Here is a 22266-nt window from a genome sequence, read left to right on the forward strand (position 1 = left end):
TAGGATAGATGACATTTATTTAATTATTTTTATCATTATTACTTGCTACTTGAATGCTATATTCGTATAGGTTTCTATAATTATGTCGATAATTATGCATGAATTTAAAGAATATGTGAGCTCAGCCGCAAGATGTACTGCCCGCGTCAGCACTACAATGATCGAATAAGTGAAAATAATTACAAAAACCAATTTTACGTTCACTTTTCAATGCAAACACTCTTCAAGGGATGAGGAAAGGATGGCGAGGGTAGTGGCAATGGTAGTGTTGAGATGGTGATATGGTGGTTGTAGTGTGGTAATGATAATGATAGTGAGAGGAGAGGGGGAGCAATGGCGGCTCATCGATTTCCTTTAATAACTACTTTCATCTTGTATATCCTTCGATCTTGATTTACACGCGTTCGGAATTCTACCATTCGATCGATATTGAAATACTTTTACACAATTCTTAATTCGAATACTCTCTTTCTCTTTCATTTCGAACCGCTATAATTTGTTGCCAATCCAACATTCTTACTTAATTAACCTACTTTTACCTTACACGAAATCGTAACCGCATTATACCGGCATCAACGCATACCGTATTATTTCTTTTATTTCGCCTCGTTTTCTAGTAACGACGAGTTGAACTCTCGTTTTTAAACAATGTACAAACATCTCTCTTTCTTCCTCTCTCGCTCACTCTCTCTCTCTCTCTCTCTCTTTCGCTCTTTTGTAGCTCAATGATCATTTAAAAAAGTGTAAATACTATATACCGCTCTTCTCTGAAAGTATTTATCTTTTTGGTCTATCCTTCACGCAACCGTTCGTTCTACATTATGGAATTTCATCTGTTAGAGGTTCGATCGAAACAATAATCGTTCGGAATTTTGTACGAAAAGCTTTCATGTTTTGTTCGTCACCGAATCACAATCGCGCGAAGGAGTATCAAAGAATAGATAATAAAAAAAAAAAGAATATATAAGAATTTTACGCTCGTTGGAGAGCAGCTGGGATGAGCAGTTAAATATACATACATTAAAGGTAAACGCGGAACGTTGTCGATAGTATCGAGGTTTCAAGGGTTCGTTGAAAAATGTGTTCCGAGTTCGGGTGCCGTGCGTGGACGCAACAAAAATTAAATGACCAGCATATTATTTCCGAACAATAGCAACCAGAAATCAGAAACAAAAGTCCTACGTCTGAATCGCGAGAAATCACGGCCAAAAATCGAAAACATTTCCTGTCTACGAGACGAGGACGATCGATACTATGCGAATGCATCGCGTGTCGCGTATAGTCAGGAACATCGCGCGTTCCAACCTCGTGTCATCTAATTCAAATTGCACTCGACGCTTCGGTTTGTACAAGTTACACATTTACATAATACGCCAAAATATCATAGTATACACATGGTGCATGTACACGCCGCCATTTCCGGAATCGAGCATGGCCAGGAAACAAACAGCGATTAGAAGAGAAAAGAAAATTACAGTCCGCAAAGTTTCCGTCAGAGCTCGAAAGGAACAGAATCTCGCGTCTTGTAATCGTCCAGATCACATTAATATCGCGTCCCAAAGCTCCCGACGATACGTTCTCTACCCTCTTGTACTCTTTGGTTACGTTCACTCTGGTCCTCGCATAATTTTTTTTCTTCATGCATACCCACGCGAATAATCAACGTGACATCAACTTCGCACCAACTAAGTTAATTCTGTCCGTTTCAAAGTGTTCCTGCGCTCGACATCAAAACAATTCTTATTGCGATCGAAAATTTCAAACACAATTTTCCCTCGTTAGCGTTCCGTTCCCACCTACGTTCCCGCCATTGTCCCCACCATCCCGAATCGTCAGCCAATATGGAAGTAATTCCTTCGATCACGCCGACAAGGGAAAACTATACTTCGTATCTGTGAAAGTCTCAGATTGAACGTGAACGTAACGGACTTGTATAATCGTTAAAATAAACAGAAAGAGATTATAGATTTGTCAAATACTGGCAGTTACGCATTCATAAAGTCCGTCTGCGACAACAATCAACGACTGTCTCGAATGAAAATACGCCTAGCGTGTACTATATGGATGCACACTGGCCAGATTAAGTCCTAGTTTCGTTTCCGAGATATATCGAGATACTGTGTAGACGGGCTAACGTTAACCACAGGACAACACACCCCTTCTCCGAAGCATTTCTCTAAGATGCTATACGTGCCTCGCTATAGTACAATGTTTAACGTTATTCCACTTCTACCTGGCTGAGTTTTCCCTTGTTAACGCAGCGGGTTCTCGTCATCATCGCAGCACGACGCAATCCTACAACATTCTTGTTTGCTTAATGCTTGCGGCCACGCGACTACGACCAATTGAGAGAATTAGCTACTGTCCATGAACCATCGTACCGCGTTCCCCGAACAATGCGTCGCTGACAAGGGAAAACTGTATTAACGACTTGTTTCGAAAACACCGAAACACGGATGCCGGAGTACGCGACAAAGTTCACGGGTACTCCGATCCAGGTTTACTTTTCGATCCCTAAATACAATGCGTTCAAAACTGTTCGTCGAGAGGTCATCTCATTCTCCGGACACGGATAAGCTAACTAATTATCGTGTACCTGCAAGTCAATGGAATTAAATTGGATGCTTACGTTCGACTATGAAATCAGAACTGTATTTTTATCGCAATTTCCTTTAAATACTGTGCGCTTCTTTGTCGTTTTCATCTGATACCGATCCTGTAGCGCGGACCGGCTCAGACCGGTTCGGGGGAGATCGTAACCGTATTGAACGCAATAAACGCAATAAACGCATGAACAAATGCCCGTAAAAATCTTTCTTCTTTTCTACCTACCCACGGTTCGGATAGAACAACGACAATTCTCCTTCACGAAACGATTCTCTGGGCTCTCCGTTAACGAACCATTTTAACCACTAGAACCGTTTCGACGGAGTCATCGAAGATCTCGTATCGTCGATGGGATATCGATACTTCTATCGGAATGAAAACAAGCCTATACTCGTTGGAACGATTCGGTTCGCTCCATTAAGTACCGGTGAAGAATTTTTCTCGACAAGTTGGAAATTTTCCCTGAAACAATTCGTCGCTTTCCGTTTTTTTTTTTCGGTTCGTCTTATCACAGTCAGCATAGTTTTACAATTCGCTGCTTCGAAAGCGCGCCACGTGCACCGACGATCGAGGAAATCGATGAAACGTCGCGATCATTTTGTCAGTCGACATTGCGAACCACGCTCGTCGGTATCGATGCCATTATTAATGACTCGCTGGAGAATGACGGAATAAGGGTGGGACGAGTTAGGAGGAAGAGGAGGGGTGCTAAAAGGGAGAGTCGAGGTGGGGGCGTCAACTATTCTCGATAGAAAACATTACGCCGTATCGCTGAAGCAATGCTTTCCCTACTGTACAAAAAATAGAGCGTTTTCTTTGAACTTAGAGCCAATAAGGAAGCACTTACTTACTCAGGAAACAGAATTGAGAATCCTAAGCGAGTAGGAGAGACACGAAGGAGCGTGGAGGGATGGCTAAAAGACGATCACCAGATCGTGATAAAGAAAGAAACACGGACGAATCAGATCTGCTCGCGTGACTTTATTAAACTTGATTATGCGGGTATTCGAGCCCCATCATCAGTCGTTACGTGTTAAAACAAAGATTATCGATCAACGACGACCGGAACGAACACGTGGGACGATGTTTTTATAAAACAGATTGGATAACTTTTACTTGGGGAATGGTAAACCCTTTCCGCTTGTCCGCATCCGAATAGGATAAACATCGATGGACGAGGGCCCCCTTGCATCACGCAAAGGGCAAAATCTGCGAATCTTCACTTTGCGCTGTGTGAACTAAGATCGATCCCCTGTACCGTTGCTTTCCGTCTTTCTGGATTGTTTAAGTATCGTTTAGTTTCCCGTCAGATTCGCGCGCGTCCTTTTGAACACCCCGCTTCCAAACTTGGTGGTTAGAGGGGGGGGGGGGGGGGGCAAGTACAGTGTGAACTAGGTAAAGGAAGATAGAGTAGGGAGGATGATTGTTTCGCGACTCGCTTTCTCAGAAGGTTAGTTTGGTCTCGGAGCACTACGACTCGCAAAGAGTTACTGTATGAAATAATCGGGGTGATCAGAGTCCTTCTCAAACCTCTTCGCTTCTTCCTGCATGCTCTCCTTGATCTTGAGTATGGCCGCTGACTCGGTCTGATCCTGTGAATCAACCAACACCAGGCCGGTTACAAGTAAAAGGTTAGGCAAGACCACCATCAGGCGATACCTTGCCCATGTTTCTTTTCTGTTCCGCTTTCAGCGTGTTCACCAGCGAGCTGACGAAGGAACACGGCGACCGAAACAAGCGCTTTTCTTTCGTGAGGAACCTAACACGATAGCCATTGGCGTTTATAGTCACTGAAAATAAGGACCGCGTTGCCAAAAAAAACGTTTCTTATACTTTTATACGAAGAGAGAGGGAGAGATGAAGTCTCTCAGCTTTTACGGGAAGCACAGCAATTGCTTCGTGAAGAAAAAAACATGACACGTTGACAATTTAACAATCGTTGATTATTGTCAGTTCAATTTTAGATTCGATTAAATCGCGACAAACTTTCTTTACGAATCACAGGTTTCCTCCGTTAGCGTCGTGTTCTCACCCCCTTCTATCCCGTGGGGCATCCGACGGCATTGCTCTTCGTTTTCTTCGGCCAGTAGAAAACAGTGTCGGCTACTCCATAGCGTTTCGCCGTGTTCACCAACTGATTCAACGTTAACGAGGGAAAACTGTAGCGATGTACTTTGTTCGGGTGAAAAAAGAATAGATTGCAATTGAACAGACAATAATATTTGTTAGGCAGGCCCTTGGGGGGAAAAAGGAAAAAAAAACGCTCATCCGGATCGCGAGTTTCCTTCTGAAAAAATTTCCTCCCGTTTCTCGACTCCTGGTTTCGCGGACTGTCCTACCCGTCGTATGTGAGAGACAGAGAGAGAGGGAATCTACGGAGAAAAACACACACGCTCTCTGACTCTTGTACGCTGTATGCCTCATACGCGGCATTGCGATAAACTGGATGACCCGACGGCAGCGTTTTATCGGCGGGAAACTTATCGTTAGCGGTGCGCGTCTGGGTTGAAAGATCCGCAACAGTCGGGTGAATGAATCGAACGAATAGAGCGAATCCCAGTGGCAACGGGAAAGAGGGAGAAACAAGACGAGAAAGAAACAAGAATGTTTTCTCCCCGAGTGTGGAATCGAACCCAGCAGCGCCTGCCTTCCGTTCACGTCCGCGTTGGTAGAGCAAGATAGTAGTAGCGCGGCAGAGGAAATTATGAGCAGTTCGCTGGTCCCGAACGAATCTGGGCAAGAAAACGCTGACGTGCTGCGTAAACTAAATCTCGTCTCGACGCAGCGCTTGATGATATGGTGCGCCATCAAGGGGGAGGGAGGGCTGTTTTTGGCTCGTCGGCAACAAAACTTAGAACAGGAAATCGTGAAATAACTAGGGGGAGAGAAACGATTCGATGGAGGAACCGCATCCACTACGAGAAATGTGGTTCTTCCATGTTCCCAGGGCGCTCTGACCCACAACACATGGACGTTATATAAAAAAAAGTGAAGCCCGTATCGACCAAAGAAAGAATCAACATGTACGAACAATAAATAAAAAAATAAACAACAAACAACACATACACACAGAAAAAATATCATATACAGATCTATACCGATATATGTGTACATCGTTATATAGATCCGTGTATAATATGTATGTATAACGGACGATCGTTCGTTCTTGCGCATTGGCGCACGCGTGTGTGCTGTGCTATGCGTGCGCGCGCGCTCGCGCGCTCTCATTCTGTGTCTCCGGCCCATCCCCACACTGACGCACACCTCACCGAGCCGTTACGTCGATCGAAAACAACTCTATTGTTTTATAGTTTAAGAAAATGCTTGTAAAACAGAGAAACTCGACGTGTCATCCCTTACGTGTTACATTTTTCCATTAAAGACTTTTCCCTTCTATTTTGTCCATATAACTTTAGTTTTCGTTTTTTTTTACTTTTTGGATCTCGTTCAAATCAATCGTGTGTCTCGATACGATCTCGCAATCCACCAATCACTTTGCGCTCACGCATCCATGTGCTACAGGTCAGTACAGGCTAGTACTATATACAGCTATCAGATTTCACCGGTTTTCCGTTTCATATTCTCTTGCGTCTTTAATTATGTTACAGGCAACTTCGTTTAAAGCATTGCAAATCGATCATGATATATAACAGTATATCACACACATTGTGTTCCACAATATACTCCACGTTGCAATTGTATGTCGTACGTCGTACGATGTGGTTCCGCATGTTACACAAATCATGCTGCGTGCGCGACTTCGGTTCTCTTTGCACGAGCGTTCGATATAATATATATATATGTGTGTGCGTGTCTTGTGTTGAATTACCGAAAGAATAGCTCTCGAAGCGCAAGTCTTGTTAAACTGTTTGTTGAATTGTTAGTAGATCGCTCAAGCGAGATACGAACGACAAGTAGCTTTTTAATCGTATGATCGCATCCGTTTGGAAAGCAACATTACGATTACGCGTGTGTACGTATTCCTCTCGTGCTAGTACAAACAGACAATTACAAACATTGTACAGCATCACATGTTACCGAAGTGTTGTAAATCAAAAGAAAATTAAATGATTTCTATATCAAGTGTTATCGATCCTTTCTCTATTCCAGGCATGAGCAACAAAGCGTTAGAGTTAGAGCTAGTAAATAGTCTCGCTATGTCTCTGTCTCTCTCACTCTCGTTTCTCTCCCCTAATCAAAAGTGGTTTTGTTTTCTTCTGATTTCAACGGGGCCGCGGCAGTGTTCCATAGGGCATTATTTGCCCATGCCTGCTCTACCCCATGACGAAGGTGAGAGAAAAAGTTGTTCGTGCACCGTCGATTCTTATTTTGCAGCATAGTTGTTCGAAAATGAGAAACAACGGTGCACGGACAGGTGTTCCAACCACGGTGACCAACGCGCGAGTGGACCTACCATATACGCGATTACGTTTGATATCGAACGATGTGCACGGACAATGTGAAACACAAGTGACATGTGATTACCAGAAAGAAACGTGTGTCCAGCGACACAGCCGAGAAAATTTTGTGTAAAACAAAGTGCATTGGAAACAGATAGTTATATATAAAACATTTTAGTAGCCAGCACCCTGATGCGGATTGAAACAGCAAATAAAAAAGAAAAACGCAATATTCTCAGTGTAACAGGTTTACATTTATTGTCTCGATCTCCCCTGGCTTAGGCATATATTAATAATGTAAAATGTTTCATCGCCATTCACTTGTGCGGCTTACAACGTGGGGCTGTGTGTTATGTTAAAGTAAAAATATTCGGCGTCAAGAATAGCCAATGGCGCGCGCGAGCGCGCGCATCACGCAACGGTACAGGAACGAAGCATGCTCACACTCTCTTTGTCTCTCTCTCTCTCTTTTGTTCTTTCTCTATGATAGAAATTGTTTTTTATCGTGTATGAACAGAGCAGACGGTATGTGTGTGTACGTGTGTGTGTGCGCGCGCGCGTGCGCGCACGTCGCGATTCGACAGCGGACGAGTTGTGTTACAAGCAACAACAAAAATCCTATTATTCCCTCACAATCAGATTAAAGATGGATCTGATGTGAACAAACGAATACGTGGAACCAAGTGAGTCCAACCGATGTGTTGACCGATGTGACAAATCTATTCGATAGTTTATCAAATTTTTCCACGCTCTTTCAAAAATAGTGGCAAATTGGCGAAACACCGAATATTGTAGAGAGATTCAAACGATTCAACGTCTCTATGACAGAGGGGAGATACTTCGTGAGAAATGAGGACCGATTTCGAATCGTGACCAACGGAAAAGCGAACCGTTTGCAACTGTTTACATCAAGTCCATCTTCATTCAAAACGAATAATACTTTTCCTCGTTATCGCGAACAATATCTGTTCTTTATCCTCGCTCGTATTTCAAATCCCGGTCGCGATATCTCTGTTCTTTCATTTGCGGGCGATCGACTCTTCGTGCTCCAAGAAAAAATTACATAGATCCTATTATATTATGTGGCGTATGTGTATTCCTTCCACTTCGAAATGATATCTACACGTAGACGATTTCGCACCTGATCAATTAATTCGTTAAGTTGGTACAAGCGGAGGCTTAAAGCTGTCTCTCTCTCTCTCACTCTCGTTCGAGTCAAAATATGTACGTGTACGTGTTATGTATGTACGTGCATGTTTGCATGTGTCCTTGATTGTGTGAGTGTGTATATGTTCCCTGGAACAACGGCAAGAATTTGTGTTTCTTAAACGACATTTACAAAATTATCCAATAACTAATAGTCTTCATGCGTCAAAAGCAAAGGCTATATATCGTTCTTTGTACTGCCGACTTTCTGCCATTTGAATAGTTTATCGCGCGTTGTCGTGTCTGTAATGTATGCACGTGTAAATTCATAAATTCCTGAAACCTACTGTGACACATGTGAAAAATGTTCAAGGAACTAATCGTAAGCACAAAGAACAACAATCTGTGCACGTTGATGTTCCCGTTCGTCCCTTTCTATTAAAATTAAATATGTAATCGTGACGTTGAAATAATGAAATACAGATAAACTAATAGATGATGAAAGAGCAAAGCAGTATGATTCTGAAATTAGTTATATTTAAGTTAGTCATCGATCTTGCCGGTGCTCTCAGAACGTGCATTCATAATTCTCTCGCTCTTCTCATACTCTCTCACCCTCCCTCCCGCCCACATGCACTCACTTTCTTTCTCTCTTTCACGCGTTCTCTATCTTCTTCTCACTATACCCCTTCCTTTTTATCTCGCTCGGTCTCTCTTTCTCGCGTTTTATATCTTGTTTTACATATGTATAATCTATGAGTAGGATTAATATTTTAAATTAATTTAAACACAACTAACAGCAGCACAGCATAGTCCGGTACTGACCTATAACCATTACGGACGGATGGATTCCGGAGGTTCGCACGATATTTCTCCATTTCTTCGTGTTTTCGTATTTTGCTTTCTCTTTGCTTCTGTTACACTCGATCATTTAGGTTCAGTACTTACACCGTCTACGACACTTATTCCATACAAAAATAATATGTATATGTATATATATACACACATATACACATATATACACGCATATACATGTATATATATTTATATATATAGCGTATTGTTGTCATATACACGTTATGTATATAACATATTTCCTTCATATATATTTACTTTTCTCCATCCTGTTCAAGAATTTTTTTCGTTAAGTTAATTTCGCAGAACCATTCGCGTCGCAATTCTCGGCGTGACTGAACGTGCTTTTCATTTGAAAAAAAAAAGAAAGAGGTTTTTGTGCTTGCTTCAGAAGCAGTAACCGGAACAACAACAAACCAAACAGAGGAACTCAATAATTTGATCTCGTACATGCTTGTTTGTAAACTAATTTCTAATAGGAACTTCGGAACGATAGGAAAGTTTTGAACTATGACGTGAAATGAAACCGTTTAACTATCGTAGTCGAACTTCCCTGATTCTCAGTCAAGTTCAGTTTGAGAACCGTAATGTTTAAGTTATGTTCGGAAGCATTCAATCGAGCAATTGTACGACTAGAATCAACACGCTAGAAACAATGCGGTATACGCTTTTGCATTCGTTTATTTTTCGTGGAGGTATCGACGAAAATAATCGCTCAGGTTTTATCGTAAACCGTTTGGACAACGAAAATGTACGCCCGAGATGTTGCGACGTCAATAGCTGCGAATAGATAGTGCACATACTTGCTTCTATCGGTAGTGAATTGTGAGCAAACAGTGGAAGGACTCGGTACGAGTTCGGCCAATTTAATCACCTCATTACAGAGTTTCGTAAAAGTTTCAATTTTGCAATTTTAAAAAAAAGGTGTAAAGAAATTTGATTCAAACGGCTAGATGAGCCTTGATGCGTATGTTCGAAACGGTATAGTAATGCTATATTATGAAAAACAAAAAAAAGAACGATCAAAAAGGAAACGATCTCGTTAATTTCGAGGAACGCACTAAACGGCGTGTCCACAAGAAAAATTTCTCGACTGAAATTTTCATCTTACTGAACGTAACCAATGTTTATGCCTTACCTATCGTGAACTTATACAACCTATCCTTTTTTTCTATCCTAATTCTCGAAGGCCTAACTCTATAATGGGATGAAAAATAAGCCACAGTCGCCTACTGGCGAACCAGCGATGCGATTACGAGATACAGCGGTTTAAATGAACAATAAAAAAAAGAAAATAAAGGAGAAAGAATGAAGGATAGAAAAAAAGAGAGTTAAAAATCGTTTAACAATTATGCGATTGATAATCACAGTAGTTCGTGTTTTTCAGGCACCTTTGCTTACAAGCTAATGTTCAAATAAATATAAATAATAGACGTTGTTGGCGTTGACACGATTTGATAAAAAAAGACGTATCGTAACTCTATCGATAATGAAGTATGAATATAGAAATAATCGTATTAAAAAAAAAAAGGAGAAAGAAAATAGTAATAGTAAAATTCTAAACTGCAACCTCTTGAGTATTTAGCAGAGCATATATATGTATACAACATATAAATACTCGTAAAAATTCTTTCATAATATATTCTGTGACGATTCGAGTATCATAGTTTCGTAATAACAACGTAATGAGCACTTAAATGCTAACCTAATCACATTATGAACGATTGATCAACGAACGCACAAGGACGTAGTATGCGTTATCACGAACGTTCTGTGTATTCTTTCATGTTTTGTTTTTTCCTCCCTGTCGTTCTCTACTTGCGTCTTGTCATGAGCGAGAATCATGCTTGAGCCATTGACAAAGTATTTATGAACGCGCGCGCGCGCGTATGTGTGAGTACCACGTGACGACAAACGTCAGCATATGCGTATGCTTATGATCCTTTTCCAAATTGCGTGATTAACCGGGAAATCTACGGCATCTATGTACTCGGGGCTGGATCCAAGGCGACTTGACTTTTTAAAAAAACTGTCGGGAATACAGAAGGCGCACGTGCGAGATTACTCATTACACTTTTCATTCGGAATCCTACTCACAATCCGAAGTAATAACGTAAACGAATAAAAATTCATATAACAGACGTTATGAACACCGTTTGTGCGCGCTCATTAAAAATATCAGTTACATATATGCATCTCGTAATGTATACCGTAGTTGTTCAAAGAAGAAATTTTTCAATTAATAGCAAGACGATTTCTGACTTTTAATAAATATTTCAATAATCCCAAACCGTTTCTTTTTATATAAAGCAGTACCAGCCGCTAAATGGTAGATAAACTACTAAAGTATTACTAAAAATCGTCTGGACACAAAAATGTCTTCAGTGCCACCTACGATAAACCTTACGAAATATCTTGCATATATATTTTTATAATTAAATATCGGTGGAAAGCTGATTCACAATTTAATCTTTATCGTATGAAGTAGGTATAAAAGTCGCTAAACATTTCGTCAAAACTTAAATGAAAAGGCTTGCACAAGAACGATGCACAGGGTATTATTTCTGATCCAATTAATAGAGAAGTTGGCAGTTTTAATGTAATCTCTATAAATATTTCAACTTTATAATATACTGTCATTTCTTTACTTTACTTCCTTTTATTTTCGAAGTGATCACTAGCCTTTAGGGGGCGGGGGGGAAGTAAAACAACAGATTTTTAGACTCACTTCATACTTGTATCATTAGTCATACTGTTAGTATGATAATAGTTAGACACAATTGAGCCAGTTATAACAATATTAGATGCGAATAGGTAATGTAAATTAAATTTCCCAAGAAGCCTTTATGATTAAACAGGACATACAAAATTCTGATAAAATATTGACATTTTGAATAAGCATTAACTAGGTTGGAATAAGCTGGAGGATAAGCCCTCTAAATATAATAACACCCAAAGTATTTTGGAATGGAATAAGTAATAGTCGTATTGACGAAAGCACCTGAATCTGTTAATTGCTGGATAATTAGAAGAAAGCTGAGTTATAATATGGACTTATATGTTTTATGATTCTTGACTGATTTAATAAATCTGAAATCAATATGAACATTCTACAAATAAATAAAAGTTATCTGTTCAAACATGTCATCAACATGGATCACTGATTAGAGAACTAGAATGACAATATATTAGAGAATTGATTATCACACATATAAGTACATATTAACACGTCGAGTAACTGTTATAGGGAACTGTTGTAGAACCTACTAATACTTACATTTTCCCCAGGACCTCCGAAACCACTCAGATTATAGTCACCCATTCCACTTCCACTGTCTTCCCGAGGAGTTCCGGGACCTCCGTTAGCTGGACTGTTTTTCATTCCGTCGAGACCATCGCCGTTAAGAACAGGACCCATCGTGTTTGGACCCATGGGCCCCATTGGACCACCCTCTGGTCCGCCACTCATGGGAAAGTCCTGATTAAATTAGTAATAATAATTATAATAATTTTATTTAAAAAATGATGTCATTGTAAATATTAAATAACCGATAAATAATCATTAGTTATAGTAAATATTAATTAGAATAAGATATACTTACACCAGGCATGTTTCCACCAGGTACAGGTTTCATCATGGTATACATGTTTTCACCACCACTATTGCTACTATCTTGGGGGCTTGGCATAATTGGTGTACCTGGACCTGGAGGACCCGTTGATCCTGGCGGTCCTCCATAATTACCAGGCGACGACGATGAGTAATTCATTGGCTAAAAGTACAAAAAAAAGTTAAATTATAAATTATGAAATTTAAAATTCTATTTTACTATGGCTAACTAAAGTAAGGTGGAGTAAACCGTGTCAATGAACAATCATATACATGAATACGTACTGTAGATGTATTAGGTTGCCACTGTTGTCTCCCGCCTGGTCCAGCCATACTCATGGGCGGCATTCCAGGTCCTCCCGGACCTCCCGGACCTAGGGTACTGTTAGGAGGTGGTCCTCTTATTCCTGGTCCATAACTTCCCGGTCCCATTGGCCCCATCCCAGGTCCCCTTGGTGGGTTCATCCTCGGGTTCATGGGATTCATGCCTGGAGGAGCTAATAATAAAAATAATCTTTGATAAATCTGTTTATAAACGTACAAGTATTAATACTATTCTAATTTCATGTTAATACTAAATGCTAATCGTGAATCATTGGACTAACGGCAATTCATGTGGCTTTATAACTTTCTCTATTCCTTTAATGGTGTAATAAGGTGATCAAATTTTGTTTCACCTTTTTTAATACACTAAAAAGTAAAGTCATGCTTTGCCGAAGTCGAATACATAGTAAAGCAAGTGGACATCATGCTGAATTGGTAATTGCGTCTACATATAAATAAATCAAGTAAAAAGCTCATGCGTAGGATGAAAACAGCACTACAAATATCTCTTTGTAAACTTTTCAGCTTGAAAACAACCGAAAGAAAACAATGGATTTTGTGTCAGGTACATGACATGTAAAACAATCATTCGGTTAATGCCTTTTTAAATCGAACAGCAATAACTACATATAATTAGCACTGAACAGTATTATTCACATGATGTTGTTGTACGATCTTTTGTATGAGAAGCTTCATTAATAGAACATTAATTCGGTGTATATGTACATGTTCATGTGAACCAACAGCTTATGTATTGAAACACTCAATTCATATCATGGTGATTTGTAGTTACAGCAAGGTGTGTTAGCCACAATATTACATATATTTATTATGTGCAGAGTTTAAACATTTATAACTTGGTACTTAACATAATCAAAAGTATACACTTAGTAATGTTAAGTTTGCTACTTTTTTCAATAGTAAAAACGTTGTTCTCGTAGACAGAGTGGATTCTATATCTCATTACAGAAAATTGCATCTGATACAATACTGATTTTAAGATCGAGTGAGCTAATATTTGTACACAGAAACTAAGCTAGTGCATTTATTCATGAGAGTGAGAACAAAAATTTTAAGACGAGCAGGAGAAAAAACTAAAAGTTAGGCTTGACTAAGTCATGTGAGTGTGATTTGGTTGCTGGGTTGCTTCCTACCTTGCCACCCTACAAATTCTCCAGCTTCGCCTGAGGAACACAAGAGCACACATTAGTACGGCAGGTAGGTAAGGTCAGGTTGATGGCGGTAAGGTCTAGTTACTTTGCGGTCGCATAGTGAATATACCCGAAAAAACATCTCGACTGCGAAAACATATATTGTAGCATATAGACAAACGAAAATCTCTAACAACTATACAAATAATATACTTTGACAAAACTAAATGTAACTTGAAAAAATATATTTATATTAAATATTCATTATAAAACAGTTAATGATAATATATTTAAAAACAATCAATTGAAGATAAATCACAGTTAATAACTTATAAAAATTGTTAAAAAATGTATTACATGTCTTTAGAAAAAAGAAATTTAAATAGTTGGAATAAATAAAATTAAATGAATTTTAGGATCTTATTCGTTTAATGCATCTACAATTTATATAGAAAAATATAATTACAAAAGGCTGAAGTAAGAAAAAAAACTACACCACTGCATGTAACTAGACAATTCAAAAACCAATCCACTCCACATCACAGCAATCCAATCCACTTTCAATAATTACTGATTCATTTATTGCTGTGTGGTTTTTGGTATGCATGCGTCTATGCCATTCTCCTCTCGCAATTATCATCAATACCAGAAAAAAAATCAATGTGTATCTAGCATAAAAGTAAGCTCTTACCTTGCCTAGTCGGGTCCATACTGTTTGGCATCATTGGCTGTCCAGGGGGCTGAACAAAACAATAACATGTTAGTTAATATTATAAATGTAGGCACACAACAGAATTTAACACTTCAGTTACTGGTAGCCTAACGATAGATTGTAGAATTGTGCTGTGTCTGCAAAGAGCTCAATTTTCTTTTAAACAATTGTTATCGTTATAGAACAATTTCGTTTAGAAACCACAACTATTTGCCTTCGACTTTTAACAAAATATTAAGTAACTTCCGGTAAGTAAAGTGTTAAAATACACATTATAAGAAATAATAACACGTACTCCATTAAAGTCATTTCCCATTTGTGGCATACGTACTCCAGGTCGTGGTCCAGGAGGATATCGTGGACCCATGAACTGCAACAAGTTAGGAACATAAACATTAAGTCATTTTTATCTCAGAATATTTTTAGAAATAAAAACCCAATCACACGTCATAGCTATTTTACATTTTGAGAGTCACATACCAGGCAGTCACAGTAAGCAATAGATCACATAACACTTGCACATTGATGTAAATCAACCCAGTGCAATTTATGCATCTCTGACATATCAATGTGCAAAAAGAATTACAAATAACGAGGATCCACAATCAAGAATAGGTTGAAATAAACCAAAGTATGTTATACATGTGGATTGAATCTTACCTTAAATTATTATTATCAAACTAATAATTATTGTCTCTTGAAAACTCATAGCACCTCAAGAATTTTACCTTACCTTTACATACTGTAGTGCTAATGCACTTTCATAAAATCTACTTAAACACGATAACGTTAATTTTTAACACACGTCAACTCAAAATATAGTTACAATATCTAATGTCAAATGTTACAAAATTATAAATAATTCGCGTATCTCTAGCAGCTAATTATGTACTATGCTTGTAGAAACATTTTTTGACAAGTTCTGTTTGTATGATCTATTGGATTTCAAGAAACATAAGCTGAAAATTATAAAATAGAGGCAACTTTGACAGGAGGGAAGCAACTTCGAGCAAACAGTTTTAGGTACACAATGATACAGTGTAATGAAAGTGGACAAAGTGATTCTCCATGAGTGACAGTGTACGTGTCGAATGAGGCTTACCTGAGTGGACATCATCTGCGAGTGTGGGGGCGGGGGTGGCTGGGGGTGCTGGGGGGATGGCTGTGATGAGGGGTGTGTGGGCGGAGATGGTCGCATTGTCGAGTTGTTCTGCAACAAGCAACGCAAACGACAGACATGTAGCAACACTGCGATCCAGGCAACAGCTAGACTAGAAGGCTTGGGTATGATTGTGTTAATACTATGTTGAACAGCACCTTAAAAATCTAAAAGTTATAATTATCAAAATGATCCGTACGACATTATAGCTACACGTAACTTTGTTTATCAAATCAAATTCATGTTAAAAAAATATTTCTGGTACTGTTACAATCTGTCTATTGCATACTATATCCTGATGCCAGTTACAATAATAATTTTGTATCTCCAGTATCTTGAGTAATTGAGTTTCTAAAGGTTTTATTTCTCAAAAATATAGTATCAAGTGTTTTGTTACTTTCTAAGCTGGCTTTCATATTAACGTGTCAAATCTTTTTTAAAAAAAAAACCTTAGCTGATACTTAATGTCGTTGTGTTACACAGTGTTTACATACAGAAGAGTTGTTACGTTTGCTTTATATGTAATTGTTTTGAGAGTTTGTACATGCTTCCATGTATAAAACTCGTAAAAAGATCATTCAAACTGAATGACATTCATCTTATGTATACATTAAAAATATAAAAATGTGACAGTATACAATAAATGTCATCCTAAAGATAAAACAACCAATATTTTATAAATGTTTCAATAAACGATGGAATTCACAATTCATAAAGTCAACAAATGATTGCAAAGATTTTGTATAAACGTAAGTCAGCCCAAGGTAAAACATTAGAAATTCTTTCACCTACTATACAAAAATATTAGAGTTAAAACTATTTTCTAACATCTATAGAAATCTCTTCTGATATACTTTAGAGGCCTGATTATATGCAGACAGGAGATCATAGAGTGAAAATGGTAAAGGAACGCACACACAAGTGTTAGATATGTAGCAGAGAAAAAAATAAGTACATAGATACAGTGTAAACAAGCATGGCATGAGAATCTTGTTTAAATATACACTTGTTTCAAAACTTATTTGCATTAAATTCATTGTGTATTATCTTTTGTACACTTACTGCATTGCAGTGTATTAGAGTATGTGTGTATCTGGGAGTAGATGATTTTTATATGTGAGAGCAGACCTCTTGTGAGCTATAGTGAATATATATTTCCTCTTGTGATAATACAATATAGAATAATTACAAATTCTATAAATTAAGTAGAATTGTTAGCAACAGCTTTTAAATTTATACAAATATGACCTGTTTGTAAAACATTGAAAAAATGTTTCACGCTTTGAATCAAGTGTAAAGTTATAATGAATGAGAATTGTAACTAGGCATAACAATGATAACAGATAATTATACATAGTCTTGTATGTACATATGAATACTAATGATGTATGTCTATATACAATTAACAGATTAGATTCCTTTGCTGAACATTCTGTCACTTTTATACTCATGAAAGGAAAAGTAGTAAAGGAATTAATGTGTGAACAAAAAGTTGTTATTCACATACACATATTCCTAAAAAAAAAATTGACAACAGTATTGTACTGTGATATTAGGATATATTCAAGATAGAATAGTAGTATTTCAGATACATTCCACTTTTCGTCCATAATTGAATAACTTGAATGTGACAATAAATTACAAACATAGATATAAAAATAAATTAATAAATATTAATTCAGAAATTTTCTCAACTTTTTGGAGTAGAAGTTACTTATTTGATGAATTTTAAAAAAATGAAGGTATGAATGATAAATGGATGTATATTAACTTACGGGGAAGAATGCAGAAGGCATTGGTCCACCAGGCATACCATCGTTGGGTGGCATTTGTCCTATGGGAGATGGTGCTGGACCAGCATTCTGAAAGCATTTTGCAATCATTTTTCTACTAAGTTCTGACCTGCCAATGTTTTTGTATTACTTTGAATAAAATGTTAAATATATTAGTTATTAATGCAAGTAAACTTACATGTGCAATACCATTGACACCATAACCACTGTTTACAAAGCCCTGTTAACAAAAACAATTTTACAAATATACTTATATAGCTTGTAAATGTATTATTACATATGTGATAATTTTATTATACACTAACATAATCATGAAAAGCTTTGGCTTCGCTGCTATGTTCACAAGAATCTCGTCTCTCTGGTGCCGCAGAATACAAATCCCAGAATACACTAAAATTTTTGAAAATAATTTAATATATCTCGGAATTTTTCATGTCTTGTAGATTTAATATTAGTAATAGTGCTTACCACCACCAAGAGTGTAAAAATCCAGGGGGTTCTCCAAGAGTGATATTCTTTTCCCATCGTATCTGTGCAAACAAAAAATAACAATAAGGGTAATGCATCATTTTTTTAAAAATTTGTAATAATCTCATAAATAGAGAAATTACCTCTGATAAAAACGTCTGTGCTGCTTTTTGTGCGCCAACATGTAATAAATATTCATACACGTACAAAGCTAATCTGAAACATTACAAATTACTTTAATAAGAATGCGAGTAGGACATTCCAAAACGTAAACGATTAATTTCAAACACGCGCGGAAAATATGAGTGTTTCGTGTTTAAGTAACTTCAAATAAAGTACAGAAACGTCAACCAAGAAATTAGTAACATCGTTATTGTCAATTACTGTTACAAAGAAACCAGATTCCCGATTTCCAGAATGCGATACAAGCTAAATAACGATATCCGATGAAGTGTCATCGTTCTAATATCTTGTGTATGCCACATCTCGGTGTGCAAATGATAAAAACATGGCGCCCGATCGGCCTGATTCGCGAGACAAGTGACTCCAGTGAGTCATAGCAAACAGTTGCAGTTGAATTTACGAGAAAGCAGGTTGTAGAGCAGGCCGTCAGGTAAACAACATCGATTCACGTGAACGTTTGCCTTGGTGTTTGTCTCGAAAGAAATAGAGAAAGAGAGGGAAAAAGAAAGATTGAGAGAAAATGAAAGACGGAAAATACATAAATAGAAAAAGAGGCATATTTTTTGTGTAAATGTTAGGAAATCGCTCGTATCATATACATATACCTGTATCATGCATCGGTTCGATTTTTTGAAAGTGTCTAAAAAGTTTGAGGATGTACGTCGAACATATTCTTCATTTCTATTCAATACATAAAAATTGCAAGCATATTACTGTAACCTCGATAAAGAACTGAGCAATTCTGTAAATACTGGTCTATTATATTGGTACAATGAATTTGATTTTCTGGTTTCGAACCAGAATAGGTACGCGTGAATAGGTACGTACACGCACGCTCGGTGTACAGACAGAAAAAAATGGAGTCACTGATCGATCAATCGGTAAATATTTTTTTTTCTCCCTTTAATGTTTCAACAATGCGACCATAACTTAGAATTATACATACTTTTCCCTCGCCTGAGAGTCTGAGGGTACTGAAGACCCCTTCCCCTTTGCGTACATCTTTGAAGACTGTCAATTTCTTCCAGTGTAAACAGAACCACTGTTTCGTCCGAACCAACAATGTCCGACAGCAGCGCAGGACGGGGAAGAATCGTAAACGTACCCGTCAATGTATTTATTTTTCTTTCTTCTCTATTGATGTTCGAAGAAACGGATTGAGAGGAATACAGCGCACATAGTATATATCCAAACGGAAAAAAAGAACAAAAAGGGAAAGCAACGAAGCCGAACACAACGGGAATCGTATCCCTTTGGTCACACACACGTCACGAACACGTCGAGCCACAGTCGTGGCCAGCAGCCTATACTAGATACAGTACTTCGCATCATGGCTCGACGAATTGCGGACGCATGACCGCGGAACGAACGCGCGTCGTCATCGTTCGCAGACTTCGCGCTCTTCTTTCCCTCTCTCTCACCGCCCCTGAATATGCGTTCACTTAGTTCCTAAGTTTTTCAATTTCTCTTGTTTTTCCTTAGTTTTTCACCCCCGTGTACTTGCGTTTGCCTTTCTCTCTCAGACACCGATTAATCACAGTCACAAGCCACCTAGCTCTTTCTTATCGTGCGTAAGCGACGTCGCGCGTCCTCTCGTCGAACTTGCGTTCGGTCACTTCACTCTCTTCAGCCTCGGCTTGCTCACCTCACCTCACCTCACTTCACCACGTACCACACCTCTCCTTACCGCACCACACCTCACCGCGCCGCACCGCACCTCACCACACCTCACCTCTCCGCACCTTACGCTTCACCTCACTCTCCTCCGTGTCCCACCTCACCTCATTAAAGATACAGACAATCCAACAGACAGATAGATGGACGGACACACGCTAGTACTTCGACTCGTTGCGAAGTTCAGTTGAAAAATGCAATATTTTACACTGTACACCGATTTCCAAACTCTTGATATGCGTCCGTTGTTGCCGGTCTCAGACGCATCACTTCTGCCCCCAACCTAACCCTATATGTATATCTTTCTGCTTCTTTTTTTTTCTATCCGTAGCTACCTATCCGGTAGTGAACGAGGACGAAGCGTACGGTGTCGTTTCTACACACGCTCTTGCACTACACACCAGTCGACTTCTTCTGTGTAACATGCACGAACCTGCGAGACTGTGTTTGTTCTCTTGTTCGTACACACCACGTACGCGCACATTTACAAAGAAACACGACCACTGACCGTCTGTCTTCCTTCCCCTTCTCTCGTCGCTGTCTTGTATCCTTACCGAGCTGCGCGCGCAGCCAATACTTTTCACGTCAGGGCCGTATCTAGGTTAGTTTTTCTCGCCCCTAATCCGGCTTCGATTTTTTCTCCTCTTTCTTTCATCAACTCATGCGATTTTTCGACCAAGTTACGATCGATTCTTATTTCGATAGATTATACTCAAAATTATTTGTTTTCGGGCAATAAATTTTCATTGTTTCATATGCTCCAAGCTATCTACACTTTTTCATGAAACTATGCTTTGGGTAGGTACGATCTGGAATAGTAAATTGTTTGTAGTTCGCATCCTAAAGCGACGTTACGTGCTATACATTGATCACGTTGGTTAATAGCGCATTCGATCGGTGTAAAAAGTTATGACAAATATACCCGGTACATAATATCGTTATGGCTGAACTTTCATAAAAGTGGATACAGATGCACCTATCGAAGACACGTTCCTGATTGCAACGCTACGTGCTATTGGATGCCAATCGTTGCACGGCGAGGTGTATCTGTATACATTCGGCACGCATATGTCATGTATGTATATGTATGTATGTTCAGTTACCTGGGCATGTATATAAATACGTGCATATATACATATACATGTGTATGTAGCAGGGATAACCGAATAGAGCCGAATATCGACGAACATTGCCGATGCAAAATAGCCGACAATTGACTGAACGTCGAGGGGTCGGGCAGAAAAGAGACAAGCCATTCCTTTGGGTGTGCATCTTCCCCTTTCTTAATTTTGTCACGATATGAATGGATCATGTGTTGCAATACACCGAAAACTCAAACACCATATCTACAAGTATCTTTATCAGTGAATGCGTAAACTCTATAGGGCTTAATTCTTGAAATTTCTATAAATAATAGTTGTATATTTTTAGAACATTTTTCGGTGTAGGAACAACTTTACTCTTTCGAACAGACAAATATCGTGAGATTTCACGTAAATATTTTGGGTATTTCGTTTAAATGTAACTACAAACTAGTTGTATGATAAGCGCAACAACGGTAGAAATGGCAGAGGAGGGAGTAACGGAGGACACGAATTAATTCGCGATCAATTTTACGCTTTTATTTTGTAGAAAATATAGTAACCCCATATATATTATATTTGTATAGTTTTATGATTTTCGATGGATGGTCCAGGGACGATTACGTGGGAAGAATTTATCGAGAATGCCGAAAATTTTCTAGAGATTTCGAATAGAATCTCCGATGGCTGGGAACTTCGAGGCAATAAGGTAAATCAAATTCGAATTTAATTCGAAGATCAAATGGTGCTTCAATAAATTGCTTGATGGCTTAATGCATCGGAATTTTCATTAAATATGTACATATAAATCATTTTCAGGACGTAGCCGGAGGGGCGTACCTCTTTAGACAGAGAAAACATCTATTTCCTGCAAATTGTTCGATATTCAAAAGTAACGACACAGAAGACGATTTAAATTTCGAGTTAACAGACGACCCATTTGAAGCCCCCTCTACAATTGAGAAACCATTTGTCACGGAACACCACATAGTCTGGTCCATGAGCTACGGTGTTCCCGTAATATATTTCCATGGCTGGAAATCAGGTTGTAATACAATTGCATGCATAATAATACGCGTATAGTATATACTAAAATAAGAGT

At 38.5% G+C, this 22266-nt stretch overlaps 2 protein-coding genes across 12 annotated transcripts in view; one reads left to right on the forward strand and one right to left on the reverse strand.

Annotated features, from left to right (window-relative positions):
• Positions 1 to 22266, reverse strand: part of Ssdp (Sequence-specific single-stranded DNA-binding protein) — a 25989-nt gene continuing 3723 nt past the window's right edge. Inside the window, exons 1-14 of one of the 6 annotated variants that reach the window (XM_078191284.1) lie at positions 19355 to 20761; positions 18369 to 18441; positions 18226 to 18287; positions 18063 to 18147; positions 17936 to 17977; positions 17740 to 17826; positions 15908 to 16015; positions 15101 to 15175; positions 14785 to 14833; positions 14097 to 14126; positions 12904 to 13115; positions 12611 to 12781; positions 12286 to 12486; positions 1 to 4199 (exon numbers count right to left, since the gene is read on the reverse strand). In XM_078191284.1, the coding sequence (XP_078047410.1) occupies positions 4095 to 4199; positions 12286 to 12486; positions 12611 to 12781; positions 12904 to 13115; positions 14097 to 14126; positions 14785 to 14833; positions 15101 to 15175; positions 15908 to 16015; positions 17740 to 17826; positions 17936 to 17977; positions 18063 to 18147; positions 18226 to 18287; positions 18369 to 18441; positions 19355 to 19410 (1356 nt within the window). In that variant the 5' untranslated portion in view covers positions 19411 to 20761 and the 3' untranslated portion in view covers positions 1 to 4094. Of the gene's footprint in view, positions 4200 to 8782; positions 11038 to 12285; positions 12487 to 12610; positions 12782 to 12903; positions 13116 to 14096; positions 14127 to 14784; positions 14834 to 15100; positions 15176 to 15907; positions 16016 to 17739; positions 17827 to 17935; positions 17978 to 18062; positions 18148 to 18225; positions 18288 to 18368; positions 18442 to 19354; positions 20762 to 22266 lie in introns of those variants that run through there. The other 5 variants (XM_078191282.1, XM_078191287.1, XM_078191285.1 and 2 more) reach the window with 5 other exon arrangements.
• Positions 18807 to 22266, forward strand: part of Atg10 (Autophagy-related 10) — a 4308-nt gene continuing 848 nt past the window's right edge. Inside the window, exons 1-3 of one of the 6 annotated variants that reach the window (XM_078191301.1) lie at positions 18807 to 18838; positions 21752 to 21873; positions 21984 to 22209. In XM_078191301.1, the coding sequence (XP_078047427.1) occupies positions 21766 to 21873; positions 21984 to 22209 (334 nt within the window). In that variant the 5' untranslated portion in view covers positions 18807 to 18838; positions 21752 to 21765. The other 5 variants (XM_078191300.1, XM_078191298.1, XM_078191299.1 and 2 more) reach the window with 5 other exon arrangements.

Source organism: Augochlora pura, chromosome 9, assembly GCF_028453695.1.
Source record: "Augochlora pura isolate Apur16 chromosome 9, APUR_v2.2.1, whole genome shotgun sequence".
NCBI classification, from domain to species: Eukaryota; Metazoa; Arthropoda; class Insecta; order Hymenoptera; family Halictidae; genus Augochlora; species Augochlora pura.